Source organism: Zonotrichia leucophrys, chromosome 4 (assembly GCF_028769735.1).
Source record: "Zonotrichia leucophrys gambelii isolate GWCS_2022_RI chromosome 4, RI_Zleu_2.0, whole genome shotgun sequence".
NCBI lineage: Eukaryota > Metazoa > Chordata > Aves > Passeriformes > Passerellidae > Zonotrichia > Zonotrichia leucophrys.
The window spans coordinates 9,550,706-9,568,781 of NC_088173.1; the positions used below are offsets into that span (position 1 = coordinate 9,550,706).

The 18,076-nt window shown below is 41.2% G+C and overlaps 1 protein-coding gene across 2 annotated transcripts in view; it reads right to left on the reverse strand.

Annotated features, from left to right (window-relative positions):
- Positions 1 to 4,554: 4,554 nt before the first annotated feature.
- DLC1 (DLC1 Rho GTPase activating protein) overlaps positions 4,555 to 18,076 on the reverse strand; it is a 213,087-nt gene continuing 199,565 nt past the window's right edge. For both annotated transcript variants that reach the window (XM_064710450.1, XM_064710451.1), the window contains 10 exons: positions 15,603 to 17,029; positions 14,330 to 14,506; positions 12,253 to 12,412; positions 11,813 to 12,011; positions 9,693 to 9,906; positions 9,175 to 9,289; positions 8,048 to 8,269; positions 7,394 to 7,611; positions 7,051 to 7,224; positions 4,555 to 6,526 (listed from right to left, as the gene is read on the reverse strand). In XM_064710450.1, the coding sequence (XP_064566520.1) occupies positions 6,406 to 6,526; positions 7,051 to 7,224; positions 7,394 to 7,611; positions 8,048 to 8,269; positions 9,175 to 9,289; positions 9,693 to 9,906; positions 11,813 to 12,011; positions 12,253 to 12,412; positions 14,330 to 14,506; positions 15,603 to 17,029 (3,027 nt within the window). In that variant the 3' untranslated portion in view covers positions 4,555 to 6,405. The remainder of the gene's footprint in view (positions 6,527 to 7,050; positions 7,225 to 7,393; positions 7,612 to 8,047; positions 8,270 to 9,174; positions 9,290 to 9,692; positions 9,907 to 11,812; positions 12,012 to 12,252; positions 12,413 to 14,329; positions 14,507 to 15,602; positions 17,030 to 18,076) is intronic.

Genomic DNA, 18,076 nt, shown 5'->3' on the forward strand with positions numbered 1-18,076 from the left:
CCCAGGCTTAAATAATGGAGTAAAAGCACCTAAGTAGAGGGAGGGCAGACACATTATCTTAATTAACCTCCCTCTCTTTTTAAGAAGGTCTAGAAGGCTTTCAAAGCTGCTTTTCTTTGTATCTTAAATCAGTTTTCATTGTTAGCTGCTGAATGAAATTGTAGGCAGAAAAGTTTTGCCATTTTCTTCCTTTTACTTAAGTACCAACTATAATGTTGTTCTAGCTTTGTAGGCTATAGGTGAGGTGAGGTATCAGTGAGGTGTGATATTCACATTCAGTTTGGATTATTGCTTGTATTATTGTATGATTTATTACCTGTTTTATGCTTTGGAAGCTCTCGTTTATAAATGATGTAGGTGACAAAGGCTTCAAGAAGAAGCAAAAAAGCCCGTGTGTTGTTCAGACATTCTGTTGAATGAGAAAGAGAGAAATTAAAAGAGTACAGACTGCTAGAGATTAGATGATTGAGTTAAAACAAATATTTTAGTATCTTTGCATTCCTTTTCATAAGTTTAAATGGACTACTTAGGAAACATTTTATGTACAACTTTCCCCAGAGATTTGGGTGAAAAGGTAGCCTAACTTCACTAACCATACTGTCAGTGTTTCTATGAACTTGAATTATAGCCTAGCTGAAGATGACATGTTGAACCAGATCATAACAGTGCCTTGACTAAAATTTATTTTCTTTTAGTTGTTTTTGAAAGAAAAGGCAAATACTTACCAGATGACCTGCTTGTTTTGAATAGACCTGTCAGGCTGCTGTCACTAAGCTTGTTGGAAGTGTTAAGCCAAAACCCTAGAAGAACCATTGCTCTCTTACGCACACCTTGCACACCATCTTAGTCTGGGCTGTTTTATGAATATAATCTTCTGCTGCTGCTAGTTGGCTTATTTTAAAAAATGACAGTTCTCTCAAGCAACACTCCAAGGTTCTAATTGATGACCCCCTTTCTTGAAATTCCCTTTTCATTTTCATTTGCTAATCATCTTCCTACATCTCTAACAAATGAAGGCATCAGCTCCCTCAAATCAGAGCCATCTTGGCTCTTATCACCCTGTCCTACCAGCTTAAAACATGCTTATGTCATCATATAATGGAAAAAGCTAATTAATTTCCTTCCCTGGAAAGCATACATAACTGTACCAGTCCTTTTAACACTCTACCTTTTGAATATTTTATTTCTGAATAGTAGTATTCTTTCATTCACTGAGAATTCTGTTCCTAAGGGGCTTTTCCATTTTTAGTGTTATAAAGCCTTAAGAAATGTCTGTGTGGGTTAGGAGCAGCTGTGATGTTCAGACCCACCACATCACTCTTTTATTACTTGAGCTAATGAAGTGACTAGCAGAACACTGGTACCTGGAAAAACATGCCCAACACACTTGCTGCAGGTCTTTTTCTTCCTCTAGTAAGGAAAATCTCCTGAGCCTACAGAAGAATGGATTTGATTCTCTCTGTGTTGGGGAAATCATGCTAATCAGTTATGGATCTTCCTGGACTTTGAATAAAACTTAGGAATCAAAGAGGTCTCCCAGTTGTGTGGTTACCTCCCCATGCTGATCTTCATGCTCTTGGCCCACGGTGGGAAGGCACAGCATCTTCTAATTTAAGTGAAAGTTTGCTTCAATAAAATCTAAGCAAATTGCACTCCACAACCTCAAATGTAATTCTTAGAGAAAGAACTATTATTAGTTCTTTTTCATTACTAGTAACTTCCAAAATAATTGAGATATTTTATTTTTGACATCAGATTTTTTCTTGCTCAGCAAGGCAGTGCTATCTGACAGTGCTTAAAGGTCAAAACTGACAAAACTGATTGCCTGTAAGTCCTGTAATCAGGGCAAATAATGAAGACAGCACCTTTGTTATGTCTTTGTGATGCTTTATGGAATCTAGGAAGCACTGATTCCAGGGTTTGAGCATGCACAGTTTTAAATTACTTTTAGTCTTGCTGCTTCTCAGAGAGAGATTGTCCCACAGTCTCAAAGACTTCTTGCTATGTGGAAAATGCCTTTTCCTTCCTTCTGCCTCACATTTTCCATTAACAAATTTTTATCCCATCTTGTACACCCACTCAGCTAGTTTGAACTCTTCTTCAGGGTTTTATGACCTTCTAGAGCTAATAGACATTTACTACATCCCTCTTGTCTAGTGGCCAGACTGCGTCTTGAATCTCTCTTTATAAATGTGCCCCTTCAGTGCCATAATCTCTTTTGATGGAATTTTTTTCTTCTTTGAATTCTTTCCTATACTTCACTTCATTTTACTGTCTCTGGATTCAGCTTGCAAATTCATTTCTTGCAAGTAATCTGGACACCTCAGAATATACAGGAAAATACAGTAGGATGGTGCAGAGGAGAGGAGAAATTTAGCAAGTCTCAAGACCTTAGGAAAGGTAATGGGTGCAAGCATTGCATATTAGCATCAGATCTTCACCCTAATCTCTGGTGCCATAAAGTAATTGGTTTAGAATCTGATACCTTTCCTTGCAAGAAATATAAAATAATCTGGGTTGACACATGAGAAATATATAAAAGTAACTTTTCAGAGATGCAGTGAAGGGTTGTATTGAGAAGTTATGGTATAACAGAGATGAAGGAATTGGTATTTCTTAGTGCATTGTTAAAATAGGATCATGTTTTCATTCCTTATGATTGTAGGGCACTGCCTCCAGCACTTAGCAAATTTGTGTATAACAGTTAATTTTCATATACCTTAAGGGAAAATATCCACTTTTTATAATGTAGCCCAAGCCATGGATACAGTTTTCGTACTAACTTTCTCCTGGCACAGCCTATTGTGGATACCAGGTCCTGCTCTTTTCAAGGTCTTGTACCAGACTGCAGGGGTACTGCTTTGCATCACTTCAGTCTTGTTTCCCAGACTGTCCATGTGTGTTAGTGACACCTCCGGCCTTTAAAGTGAAGGCTACTGATTATTTACAGCACCATAAATATCTAATTGTGGAGTGCATTGCTTGAGGAACGACAGTGAGATATGACTTTTTCTATTTGAATTTGTCGGAAAGAGGTACTGAAAGTCAGCATGACCCAAGCATAGGGCAGACTGGGCCTGTGTTACACCAGGGATGTGATGTACACAGTTATTCATAGCAGCACCTGGACAGAATGGAACAGGGGTCCAGCTGGCCCTTCCTCTGTGGCAACTCCTGCTTAAAGCAGGAGAACATCCCAAGAGGAGCCAGGGCTGCCCTGAGTGACAGCTGACAAAAAAACACAGACATGGAAGATTGAATTCTGTTGTTCTGCAACAACATGGACATCTGCAAATGAAGGTGCCAAGAACACATTCAGGAGGCTGAGACCACTTAGAAGATTCAAAATTAACTCATATTGTAGAAATATTTAGGAAAATTATAATTTGGAAGTAAACTAAATGTATTTTAAACAAATGCATTTTAAACTAATGCATTTTACACAAAATGCAGTGTAAATCCTTAACTTGCTAGAGGAGTGTCATGAGTTAGTGTCCTTAAAGATCCAAACAAAACCATCATTACAGAAAAAAAAATTAGCTCTAACTCTGCTTGTTCCAAAGGCCCAAAACTGTGAACAAATCTGTTTGGTATTTATTTTAAATGTTCAGTTATTTAAGTATTGACTTGGGGAAAAAATGGTTCTGTAACAGCCAAACTAATGACAGTCCTTTATCAGAAAGGTTCTCTAAAACTCTTTGGTGTGTGAGAACTACTACCATGGCAACAAGAGGTTTGCTTTTGGCAGACTCTGAAGCAGCATCCCTCGGTGCTCCCTGGGGAATGAAGTGGGAAGTGATAGTGATCAGGACTTTGGGATGCTTAAGCAGAGAAAGAATAAGATGACATTGGTAACTGAAAGGCAGCAGGCTTTCTCACAGCTGCTGTATCAGGCAAGCCTCACAAATCAAAACCCTCCTTCAGATGCCCACATTATATTTCTCTTGGCTAAGACTTTAAAAACTTTCAAAAGTTGCTTGAATTAACAGCTGTCTTTGGCTGGGTTTTTCACCTTAGTCAGTTGTTTGTGTATCTTCCTGGCCTCCTCTCTGGCTTCATTTTATTGCTGTGCGTGCTTTAACTTTCTCCAATTACTTTTACACTTGCATTTTTTGAAGCAAACCTATGACTCCACAACTCATCATGCCCTCATCCTCTCTTTAGAGAATAGGAAAGCAATGAATTATTTTCCAGCATTGCATACTGCTGCTTTCCTGCTTTCCACCCTGTTAAATTCAAGCATACCTTTCTACAAGACCACAGCAAACCAGAGGTTTCTTCTCACTATTATAAAAGTATGAAGCAATTGAATAGGCAATGTTTCTGTCCAGCTATCTGTCATTGTGATGTCCTCTCCTCCAGAAACTTTGAAGAAAGAGAGAAAACTTTGGTACCTGCCTTTAACAATACTGTAAACATCAGCCTGGGAGAGGGCAGGGGTGGCTCAGCTGTTGGCTGTAGTAGGTAAAGAGCTAGAATTAAGAAAAACACCTCCTCCTCTTGGTATGAGAGTGGAAAGAACAATGTAAAATAAAATAAAACTCATTATGAATATCCAATTTTAAACATTTAATAGTGCACTTATTGAGTATATTCTGTACAGACATCTATAGCAAGTTAAACATTTTCCTTTCTCTCGCGTAGATCATACTCATGTAAAGCACATTTACAATAGAAAACATACTTGAGGTACAAAAACCCAAAAAGAATATCTGAGGTATAAATACAGGTATATTTTAAATAATCTTTATCATGCTTAATCTATGTTTGACAGTACACTGTGGGCAAGTATACATGTTTACAATAAAATGGTATGTACAACATACAATTTTACAAATTCAAAAGTGTTTGATGTAGAATAATATACAAGGTTTTCCTACTCATGAGGAACATTGTTACAGGAAGTACTACATTATTTGCCATTTATAAAAAAAATCTTCTTCAAAAAAGCTTAAAATAATACTGACAATGGTAAAAAAGTCTCAGTCAAGATTCCATCTTGCAACTCATTCATACCCTAGCCACAAAATACATTTATCACTTAATACTGCACCTTGAAAGCAAATCTTTACCTTTACAGTAAAACCTACAGAAAGACATCTTTCCAGAGGACCTCAGAACTTCCTACAGCTCATGTAAGTTGATTCTCAAGAAGGGGAGAATATACCAAAGGATTTAAAACACAACAAAACTGAAGACAAAACTGCACCCTCATTTCTGCCTCCAAATATAACCCTCCAAACTGCTCACATGCAGGTTCTGTTCATGTTAACATGCAGCTTTTAGGAAAACAGGCAAAGGGGCAGCGAGTAAGAGAAAGAGTTTGTGTGACTCTCTCTGGCCAAGTCACCCCAGCTGCTACTGCAGGAGTCCTGCCACCTCCTGGCACCACAACTCCAGTGTTGACTTTTTTCCTCTTGAGCCATTAGAATACAATAAAATATATAAAAGCTCATTAAAACACCTATAGATAACGCAGGTAGAAGTAAAAGTAATGGACAATTTTGTTTTTTAACAACTGATGTTATTGGCTTTCCTCACCATTGCAGACATTTCATTTCTAAGCTGCTACGTTGCTCAAAAGTGTATTTAGTTAAATTTGCTATAGAATTGCTCATCACTCCTAAAAGATCATCTGGATAAGGAGTGGACAGCAGCTGAAGCAAGCCTATTGTAACATCTGCTTAGGGTTTTCAACAAGTTTAGAGCTGAGCAAAAGGCAGAACTAGCACATTCGAAGGATGGCTACTCCTGGTCCACAGGGGAGTCCCATTCTAGGTTGAACTGTATCCAGCATACTAAAATCCATTCTGGTTGCCTATCAGTGTACCAGACACATTTCAAATTCAACTTCTTCTATCCTTTCAACCATCAACACACTCATTCACACTTTAATCTCTGTGCAAACCTTTCTCTGCTTATCTCAGTGAGAACACATTGAAGAGTACCAACTATTCCAGTGGATACACCAGTCCCTCAATGCACTACAAATAAAATGACATGAGTATGTACATAAAGCTAAGTATTTCACATGGGAATGATGAGCCTTCACCATATTTCATAATATATTTTGCATTTAAAGAAATTTGCTTCTCAGAAGCAACTCAAACCATCTAATAGGAATTATATACTTTTTTTTTTTAGATTTTTATTTTTTGCACAGTTCTCCTATGTATTCCAGTCGAGGCCTACACTATAGACCTTACACAGACAGGAAGCAGCTTTAAAGTGTATGGTATGGCCACAGTCCTATAGTAATGCTCACAGTCAAGCTCTCACGCTGCCATCCCTCCACGACACGGCTTGCAGGTGGAACACAGGTCTGGTCTGCAGCGTGCAAGTCTCAGTTTTGGGAAATGTCTATGTTGCTGAGGTGGGGGGCGCATGGCTGTTCCTCTTCAGTAGTCACCTGGATTTTACTTCCTTGCTCTCAGGACTCTGCTGACTGAAAGAGTCTCGTATCTTAACAACTTCTGATGCGCACAAGTGTCCGAAAGACTTGGTGTACCAGTCTGGCATGTGGCCCCTGTTGGGTGGAGGAAAAAGGAATGATGAGGAAGGTACCAGTGACTTTGTACGCATTTTCTTAGTCACAATCAAATCTGTATCTACCTGGTTAAATGTCTGACTAGGAAATCTCCTTAGTGCACAGTGCAACCCTAGTAGTATATAGATTTGCCCACAAACAAGTTTGCCACAGTAAGGAAAAGTTATGGAAAGTTTTGTGACAACCTGGTTCTCTTTACTAGCTTAGTATTAAAATTAACATGTCCTTGCATCTAATATGACTGTTAGAGGAAAGGGTGGGGTTGCATACCAATAGTGGTAGTAGAGCACATACTGGAGGCTTCTAATGCAACAAACTACTGCTGCCAGCTGGGCATTGAAGTCAGCTTTCTGACACCTCAGAGACCTGTGTGATTGCCTTTGGGAAGGGTGCACTACTAGCCAGGCTAACATCTGTTGAACTGTCCAAGTTTTCCACTGACCACACTGAAACTATACAAGAGAACTATACAACTATACAAAGGACTGAATGGAATTTCCTACCTTAAATCAATTCTGCACATGTAGGTAAGTTTGGATTTTCCTGACCCGCAGGGCTCAATCAGATACCTCGACAGGAGCACATTGACTCTAACACCTGCCACAGGAGCCCGGTCGTGGTCCACTGAGGTTGCTAGAAGCACACAGGCTCCTTTGGGGAAGTTTGTCCTCCATGTCCTAAGAAAAAAAGAAGAAAACCAAAAATCTTTCATTTGACAAACAGCAACACAAGCATCTAATAGGAATTCAAATTAGGCACAAATAGATGTTTACCAGTTTAGCTGATATGATAAAGAAATAAGCAAGGTTGCCATATGTGTAGGATATAAACACAGGAATGTCTCACCTTAAGACTACGAAGTCCCTGGCTGGCTGAGGCGCCATGCTGTTCTGGACATACTGGTATATATCAGTCTGGCTATCCAAAGGCTCGATTACTTTCGACTCTATAAGATCTTCATCCCAAAGATGCTGCTCTTTAAGTAAACGATTTAAAACATCCTCTGGTGTAGCTGAGATTTCAATGGTAGTTTTCCATAATCGGAGTGGGGGACCTTCACACACCTGGGGAAAAGTAGCAGAGTCCTTAATTTTACTCTTTCTTACACTTTATTTTTCAAGTTTATTTTTACGAATCTTATTGAAACACTTCTCCATCTGGTAGTTCTGAGCTGTACAAGATCAGAGATGAGAAATTTCTTTCTTACTGTCTGCATAGTGACCCAGCTGGTTAAGGCTTTGCATATGTGAGTGAAGGTGTGTAAATACAATAGTGAACATTCTTGGGCGGGATAAACAGAAGAACACAAATCAGTGTATGTTGGCAAACTACTGCTGAAAGACATAGTGCTTCTATATGGTGTGCAACTGCATCACAAGATCAAGACCTTTTTTCTAGTATCTATCTACAAAGTAAAGATGTGTACTGAACCTTCTGTAATATCCTGCGTCACAAGTGAGCTAAAACCCAAAGCTGTGGTGTGAGTGGCAGGGAGCATACCTTCTTGTATGCCAGCTCTGCTTGCTCTGATGTGGAGCAGCTGACCCAGCCTTTAAACTTCTCCTTCATCTCCTTGAGCAAGTCATCCACGCAGTCCTGGAGGTAGCAGTGGTAGTCAGAGGGCTCCGTGTTGCTGCTGCTGCCCCGGAGCTCCTCCAGGGTGAGGGGACGCAGGTCCTGCTCCGTGTACGAGTTCCGACCCCTGCTCATTTCCTCTGGTATCTGAGGGGTGACAAGGGTGAAATCATCCTCTTGCAGCTCTCTCCCCAGATCACTGTGTTAGTCTAGCAGCTCAGTAGCCACCGGGATGTGTGTGTGTTAGTTTTGTAAGTGATGGGATGTGTTTGTGTCAGGTTAAGCACTCAATATGAAGAAATGCCAAAATTAAGTTTGTGACTTTGATTTAACTCAAATTAGTCTCTCTTTTATGGGGTGTCTTATTCTATTCTGTGGAGTATCCCCTTTACTACACAACTAGATTCATTCCCACAGCACCGTTTAATCTGCAAACTGAAGGAAGAAGGGAACACTGTCAGATGCAAGAAAAGAGACAGGCACGTCTTCAGCTGAGGGCTCTGAAAAGATTTGATGACAGTGAGGAAAACCAGGACTCCACTTGTCTGGTTCTCCATCACAGGCCCTAGAGGGAGCATGCTTTAGTTTCTACAGATCCTTCAACCTATGGTTTGACAGTGTTACATTCCAGGATGCTTTTGTGGCCTGTCTTGCTAACTCTCGGGAATTTAAGTACAAAATGAGCACTGCAATTCCTGGAAATAGCTTCTTGCTTTGTAATTAGAGCTGAGGTCCACAGACCCTCATGGCTGCACAGTAAAAATTTGAAAATGTATTCCAAATGCAGCTTGGATGCAGCAAAAATGTGCCAAACCCCACAACTGCCTCCTGACATGAGAGCACCAGTGCCAACAAAACAACTCTCTTCCCTTCTGGCACCACTTGTAATTCATGTATGCACAGAGATCAGGAAGCAAAGGTTTTTAAAAAGCTATTTATCATGTGTTAAACATCATTAAAATAAAGAGCCATCCCTAGCTTTTCATTTTACAGCAGTTCTAAGACATCTTAATCAATATTCTAGCCATCAATTTTGTAAACAGGTGTTTTACCTGAAAGAGTTTCTTGCATTCAGCAATCATATGAGCCAGCCCTTGGGTTGCAGCCAGATTTTCATTTAGGTCCTTTTGATCGGGTTTGCCCAGGCTTGGTTTCCTTTGCATCACCCTTCACAGGGGAAAAGAGCACACACATACACAAATCCAGTTATTTGTTGCAGAGCAAGAGACGTGTTTGGGAAGAAAACAGTATGATTCCCACATCTGCTGGTGATTTAGAGCAGTGCTGCCTGGTACCAAACATTGGCATGGCATTGCCAACTTCTCTTGCTACTCTTTCTAAGCCTTTTCTTTGGAAACCCCTCCCCCCACCCACATTTTTTTCCCTTCTTATGAGCTTGTTTATAATTTAACAAATCCCCTACAAAAGGTAAGCTCCCATAACTGTTCTACAGCCGGTGCTCTCTGCGGTGCTCACAGCTGGCAGGATCAATCCCAGACTGTGCCTGCTGCCCATCGCTGCCAGCCGTGCTGTGGGACCAGCAGCAGTCTGACTGCTCCCAAAAACGTACCTTGGGGAAGAATTCTCTCTTTTGAGAGTGTTCAAGTGGAAGAGGGAAGGTGCTAAGCAGACAGCCAGGTTTGTTGGTGTCATCTGGTTTTCCTTCACTGCAGCCGTGACATCACTCAGGAAATAGAGAAGAATCTGGAGGACCTCCCTGTTCTCGTCAGGTAAAAGCATAATGGCAGCCTTGATAGCCTGGAGACGCTGATCCTTTGGCACATCTGCATAATATTAGCAATTCTCTCATCAGCCCATTGATTTTCCACACACACAGCATGAATACATCCCAAAGCAAACTCCAGCTTCAAATATTTGACTCGAGTTTGAAGTGATTTCCTTCAGGATGCATACCATTTGTAGGAAACATGAAGGAATGTTTTTTAACCCACTGGTTTAACTACCCTCAGCTATTTCCTGCCTCACAAGAAATGCAAGCAAGAAGCTGTGCCTAGGCCAGAGTTAATTTTAGATTTACCTTCAGCAGCTACATGCTCCCGCAGATGCACTAAAAGGACAGAAGCCTGGATTCAGGCAGGGAATGAGCAAACATAGTCCAGCCAATTTAGAAGTTCTTTTGCTTGCAAAGAAATTTAAAACATGAATGCATTTTAGAATAGGTAAATTAAATAAATTAGCTAGCAAACCTTTTCAACAGTGATGTCATAAAACATCCAGAAACTGCTTTACAGAACAGAGAGGGTTACTTTATTGAGCAGATCATTCAAAGTCATGCGGTGGAAAAAGCAAGTCCACGCTGTGAAGCCCCATACCATTAAACAGCTCCTTGGTTACCAACAACAAACAGCCATTGGAAAGATTTGATGTCTCTTTATATAAAGCTTTCTCCTCCAAACTTGAAAGGGAAAATGAAATAACCCAGACCAGATCTGCTTCTTATAAAGGGATTTCCAATAAGCCACCTCTGAAGACAACATCAGAGTCTGAGTCCTGGAGCATTTATATCATCATTAGCAGCCTACCACCCTCACTGCGTCTCTCATAATACACATGGTGCCTACTCAGATACTTAATTGGTATTTGCTTTGGGCTTCAGCAACTTTTTAAGGCTAGCAGTGAGTTTAGAAAGCAGTTTTAAGCAAAAATCCACTGTTTTCCATGCTCTCCTCTCAATCAGCTCAAAGCACATTTAAGCCACGTGCATTCCAGCGTGCAGCCTGGTGCATAGCACCAAAGCAAAGGGAAAATTTTCCCTTTGCAGGGAAGCAAAATTTACAGCTGTTTTAAGGCTCATTGCTTTACACAGAGATAATACTTCCCGACCACCTCTGGGAATTCCTCAGACCTACCACCTGCAAAAGGAAAGGAATAGAAACTCTGCAATGCTCTGTCAAACTTTTTTTGGCTCTAAACCCACAGAGCTGCTGCTTAATATGCATGGAAGTGGAGAGTCTGATTAATTTTCTCCATAAACATGTTTGGGAATCGAAACATACACACAAAAATGCTTGCACTGAAAAAATGGTCTGTATGATATTTTAAAACATCATCTCCACCTATGGAGCTCTGACAGAAATTCCTGCAACCTTTTGGTATTTATTTCTTTTCACAAGTATTAATAAACTCCATTTGTTATGTGATTTACTCTGAAAACTTTATGATACTTATCTGCAAAGTAGCTACAAGTCAATAACAGAAAAGCTTACCACTTAGAGGTTGTTTTCAAACAGCTGAGGGGAAGGATAGCAGAAAATGAACTATAAGAGAGTAAAAATTTTTGGTAGCTTTGCCTCAAAAGCCCCAAACTCTGCTCATATAGTGTTTGTTCTGCATGTTTACTCAGCCACATTAGATGTGGCTTATTTTCAAACCATAATATCAAGCATGCTCAAAGAAGAGAAGAAAATTTAGAGCAGGTGATGAAGGATTTATATTTGTTCATGAACTAGAGAGAAAGGTGAAATTAAAAGAACTTATAGTATAAATTTTTATAAAACTACAATACAAAAAATCCATTCCTTAGAGGCGGCCTGAACTGTAACAGTTACTGGAGAAGGGCAAAGATGGACATAAGAAACACGTGTAGTGCCCAGGATAGCAGTGTTACAGAGTTCCACCTTTGCTACACAAATGACCACTTGTTGTCTGCTGCAGAATCTCACTACTTACACTGGTATATCTGTAAGAAGGTCTCGGAGAGTTTGTTGGTCATGAGAGGCTCAGGGAGATCACGGAAGAATTGCTTTAACATGTCTGCTACATCATAGGCAGACTGGCCTTCGTAGTTGACACTGTCTGCGGAACTCTCATTCATCTGACGCAAAGCCTGAATTCTTGACTTCACTCCAGATTTCCTAAACAGTCCAACCTAAACACACATATAAAAGTAAATAAATTTATAAGGAATCTAGAAAAGCTGGAATGTAAGCATGCTCTTTAGCTTCTTACACATGGGCTCTAATTTTGTGGAAATCTTTCCATGCATTAATTATCTATTTTGTCCTGTTTTGAGTCCACTTTTTTCAGTCTGACGCATGAACAATAAAAAGGAAGGGAAAGCTGGGCTTTGGGTGGGGCATGCACGTGGAACAAGAGAACAACAAACCCACCTGATCCAGGCAGTGGTTGCGGAGGTACCGCATGGCTTGCTGGATGCTCTGGGGCAGAGGCTGCCCCGTGCGCTGCACGTTCACTTGCAGGGGTACTCCAAACACATTTCGGTCTTTATAATCTGGCACCTTTATTCTCTTCATAAACTTTGGTACTGCCCTATTTAAGCAAAGGGAATGACACATTAAATTAAACGTCTGTTGATTATTTATCTTCTGTATTTTCCAGTAATTTGGAAGGTAAGTGAAAATAAGTGAAACACTTTTAGTAACACGAACAATAGTGACAATATAAATTAGTTAATCCACTCAGGGCTGGAAAGGGTGAGGGGAAAGAAAACAAGAGTTTCTCTAAGAGAAAGGCTTGACATTTGGGGCAGAATGCTGCCTCTAAGTATTAATGTGGTGCTACTCCATCAATATTAGGAGGACGAAAGCTACAGGGTAAAACTGCAGGGGCCAGATTGAATTGCAAAAGAGTCAAAATAAATCTTGTGGTCAGTGACCCCTTATAACACTGCTTCTTTAGGTTTCAGGAAAGATGGGCATTTGAACAATGAGCTTTTGTATGTCAACTACTTGTTCTGCAAAGTCCTCAAACTGGGTCCACCACCCACCAGTGTGCAGAACAGCAGGAAACTGATGTAATACATTTGAGTTTGTCAGCTAAAAACTTCAGCTCTATAAACAACCCCTTTGAGGGACCCCCCTCCTTGTCAGCCAGTGACTTTTGTTACCCCCACCTCCCACTCCAGTTTCTTTGAGAGGCCTTTCCATCTGCTTATGACTCCAAGGAAAAAGTTACTAAACACAAAGGAATGATTTACCCCAGTGTCCCCCAGAGTATTGGTTTTATAAAGGGGAAAAAAAAAGGCACTAAAATGTGAAAATATTGAGGTCATTTTCCTAAACAGGGAGGAAAACTAATGTCCACTGTAACAACTAATAGGACACAGTAGCACTGAAAACAGGGAGACATTTAATATTTCAACCTACAGTACAGCTATAAAAACAGTGCATTGGATTTACAGCTGACTAATCTGTTACGCAGTAAAACAGCCCAATTTGTATTGCAATATAGTTAAGTTTAGGGCATTATTGATACATGTATGAATAATACTTGCTTTGTCAAAAAACATGCCAATGGAATGTGAAAAAACACATTGCGATCTCCACTGAGAATCTGAAGCATGCAGGGATAACTGGTCAATACTTATTTCTGTCTTTCAGAACAAACAACTTCTGTATTTAGAAAGACTGACATAATAACAGCCTTTGAACAGGAGGTACTTTGATGCTGAAGCTAAATACTCTCTATGACTCCTGGGGAAGGGAGGAGGCTGGCCTGTGGTAGGGACAAGAAAAATTTTATTTGCGTCCCTTGCATCCTGAAGGTTACACAGGCAGTAGATATAATAATAAAAGAGCTTTCTATTTCATTCTTCTGAAAAAAAAATATTCAACTGGGTTACAAACACCTGGCCACACCAGAAATTGCTGCCTACAAAAAAAACCTCCATGGTTCTCCCAACCTTTCTTCTCTCCATCTCTTTTGCTAATTGATTTATAGTGCCTTAAAAAGAGAAAACAAAATTTTGGCTATTACCACTAGATACCAGAATTAAGAGAAATTTACATTATTTAATTACATAATTATGTAAACAAAATAATGCAAATATTTAAGAATAACTGAAGAAAAGCGAGCCTATTAAGATTGGTTGCAATTTGTGCCACTGCTTGCTAACTGCGTCAATAAACAAGTGGTCCTTCTTTTGCTATAGATCCTGAACATCTTAATCTGAAAGCTCGTCTGTATTTCATTGCTTTGGTTCTCTCCCATGTCCCCATAAACACATCTCTGAAGCCTAATACAATTACACTTACGTAGAGAGTTAGTGATTTTAGCCCCATCTTAGGAAACCATAAATCACTGTCAGCACAGGCTGGAGGAAGAAGTGCAAATATGGAAAAAGAGGGATTGGACGGACGCATTACATCTTTCCAAACGTTGCCTGGGACAGGCACAACTGTCATGCTGGCACAGTCGGGCTCTCTATACACAGCACTGTGTCCTTACCAGCTGAAACCATGCTTGTTGGAAGGTGTGTACTTCTCCAGCAGAGCTGTCAGCTTCAGGAGAGAGTACTTCTGCAGCAGGTTCATCTGTGCCACGGACTGGCAGTTGATCTGCAGCGATGCCGAGCTGAGGCTGGGCCGGTGGGAGCTCTGGAAGCTGTGCCACCTTAGCTTGTGCCTGTGGAGAAGATGGGAGACAGGGAAAGGGCAGGTTACTGAAATGCCTCTGTAAGACACGTGCAGGAATTAATGCAAATGCACTGCTGAGATCCCTGCCCTTGGCGGCTGCATTCTTGTGAGATTTCACAGGCGTCAGCCAGCAGCGTCTCTGCCTCACCTGGCGTGAGGCAGCACGGGCAGGTGATTCACATGGGAATGTGCACTCTGAGCTGACCCACAGCTCAGTGCTGGCTACACAACCTTTGCCCTAGCAGATATCCTCCAAGGGCTCCAATGCCCTTCTCCCAAAGTCCTTTCCGTATTAGGGCAGCAGGAATCAAAAATCTCAATTAAGAAAAGACTGCATGAATTTTTAAGACATATCAAATAGGAACTCTGTGCTTCTATAAGTCCCAATAAGTTTATACAGACAGCTGTACATGACTAAATGATTTGGATTACTTTTAAAAGAAAACTGGAAACAAAGCTAGAAAGAATTAAAATCCTTGCTCTACTCACAATGCAAAATACAGTCATGGTAAAACTCCCAGCAGAATCTGGGGGCCACTGGAACTCCCCCAGTCTCCCGCTGTGCTACAGTGATCAAGAGAAAGTTATCAAGCCTCATTTTCCCCCACAGATTTAGTACCCTAGTATGCTATTACAAAGAGCCTGCTACTGAAAAATGCAATTTTTTGAAACAGTCTAAAAGTCAAGGCTTTTACTACACACTGACACAAACCAGAACATACTTACTCTTGGTTCTCCTAGCCAGCTTAAAAAGTGTTTAATCCTACTTGATGGCCCTTCCCTCCCATGTACCATTTCAGTTTGAAGGATTATTGTGCCCCAAAACTGTGCTAACCTTGTTTTTTCAATGACAACTCAGGCTGAACCTACAAACATACAGCTATGAGTTGTAGGAACAACAAAGTCTTGCCCAAATATTTCTCTTGCCCATAATGGTTTTGGGAAACAATGGAACAGCACACGTGTGCTTGAACAACCACAGCTTCTACTGCTCCTAAAGTAAGTGTGGTGCAGCTACTATAGAGCTGCTTGGGCTGGAGGGGACATCCCCATGCCACCCCAAGTCCTAACGCTTGTGATCTCACCTGCTGGAACGTGTCAGCGATGCACCAACCCCAGAGTCTCTCCTGTCCTGGATCCCTGTGGGCTCTTCCGTTTCATTCAGTGAATTCCCTGTACTGTCGAGGTCACTTGGTGTTCTTCGATCATTATCTACATCAAGGTGAATCTGCTTTGGAGAGGAAGGACATGGGGAGATGGAGTCGAGTGCCGAGTCAGAATCCCCTTCATCAGAGAACTTCTCTGACCACTGGTTCACTATTCTCTGCATCCCTTTGACATGGTATAGGATGTCGTCTAGTTCTGGGAATATATCTTCATTTTCGAGGTCGGCCAGGTCACTTGTACTGGAATACAGGATTGAACCTGGCACATTGTCGTAAATACTCAGGCGGCTGCTCATTGAGCTGGAGGAGTTGCGTCTTTTCCCCATGCCCAGCTCTTTGGAGCTGTCGCCACTGTTCTCCCTCTGGAGGGTGAGATGGCCGTGTCCATGGAAACTCCCAGTCCTCCAGTTCACAGAGGTGCTGTTTTCTGTAGGGGAGAAGTTGCCATTGGAGAGCGCTTTGGGAAAAGTGCCAGGCTTATGATCCTCAGGGATAAAAAACACGGTGTCTTCTGCAAAACTGCCCCGGTTCTTGAAGTTCTGCTCCATCACATCGCTGAATGTTGACTGATTGAAGGGGTCAAAGCCTTCCAGGTACATGCCCACCCTTTTATTGTAGGCACTGAGGCTGCGTGTTCGTGTGACAGGACTGGGCGTGCTGACAGCACTGCTTGTCTCAGACTGACTACTGCTGCTGCTGGTCTGGGTGGAATTGGAGACGCTCCTCTTTCGTACCATAGGGAAGTTGATGTGATTGCCGTTGAGGGTGGAAATCTCCACGCAGTTAAGTTGTTTCAGTTTATCTTCATCCATGCCCTCCTGCAGGATTGGCCCGCTAATAATCAGGCCAAGCTTTGAAGGAGCTTTGCTCTTGCCATGGTGAGAACTCTTGATTTTAAGACTCTCCATTCTCTTCAGCAGGCTCTTTGTTTTGGACTTGGCATTCTTCTCGTTGGCTTTTGTGTTGAAGCTGAAGCTATTCAGCTCCCTGGGCGAGGGCAGGCTGCTGAATGAGTCATCGTTGGCTACAAAATTGCTGGATGAACAGACGCTCACCACCGAGTTTGTCCTGGTGGTAGACGCCTCGCTCTGCAGGGTTGGCTGGTGGCTGCTGGTGCTGCTGATGCTCAGAATAGAAGCCACCTCCTGGCGCTCGCTGAGGTCTGTGAGCACGCTCTCCCGGCTTGCCGCGTTCGTCAGGTGAGGGGCTTCTGGGGACGGGATATCCAAGTCTGGCTTTGGAGGGAAGACGTCAAACTCTTCAAGCCTCGACCACCTCTTGCTGTCCCTCTGAAAAGTCCACTTGCCACTTATTGCACAAGGTTCATCTTCATCTGAATCTTCACTCTGCAAAGAAGAACCATGAAAGCATTGTTTGCAAACTACTCAAACAGCAAAGGCGGTTGAATTTAAATACAATGTCCACTAAAATGCTTTAAGCATGACCTTGTTCTCACTGAATTTTAAGTGAAAACAGTCTCTTACTTCAGGGAGAGGAAGATTAGGCCATAAAGCCTGTCACGGGAAAAGATAACATGGTACAGGCAATATATTTTAACTGTTTTTAAATGCAAAAGATATACTGTTCATAAAAAGAAACAAACAATAAAATCTACTTTAAATTGTTCTATTTTAAAAAACCCTAGCATACATAGACTTAATTAATTGGTCACAGCGGATAGCCCTCACATCAATGGAAATTCCTGGCATGCATAACATTTTAAACTGGAGTCAGTCAGGGGTTGGGGTCCCTCTGGACTCTCTCCAAAGCTACACTTTGTTGATAGTGGCTATATGTTTATACTCCTCTTTGCAATTACGGGATGTTTCTCATACATTCTGAATTTTAGTGGCTTAACTCCTTACCCATTTGGGAACTCCGAATAGCCTCCTCACTGTGACTAATGAGACAGCACAAGAAGCTCCTGCACTGCTAGAGTGTGATGGCTCCAGGCTCTTACCTGGTCCACTCTTCCTCCTACAGGCTAGCAGCTAACATTTTAAGAATGTTCTGTGAATTCTCTGCTTCAGTCTAGCTTCAGGCAAACTTTAACACTCGTAGATAGTGAGCAGCAAGAGCTCACTGACAGTGTAGCACGTAAGTAAATTGTAAATAACATGTTTGATGTATGAGTAATGCTTAGAGTACAATTACATATACATCAATTACGCCTACAATCTTTTCATCTAAATACTGAAAGGGAATGATCCTGACCTATTTGGTCATCCAAATATATGGAAAGTTTCACGTTGGAGGAATAAAACCAATGAAGATATTTTAATATGACACCATGAAACCACAAAATAATCTTTGGTGTTTAGAGTAAGAAACACTAATTGCAACCCAGCTCTATGAATTTCACTTCATTTATTTAACTTGCTTTTATTTAAAAA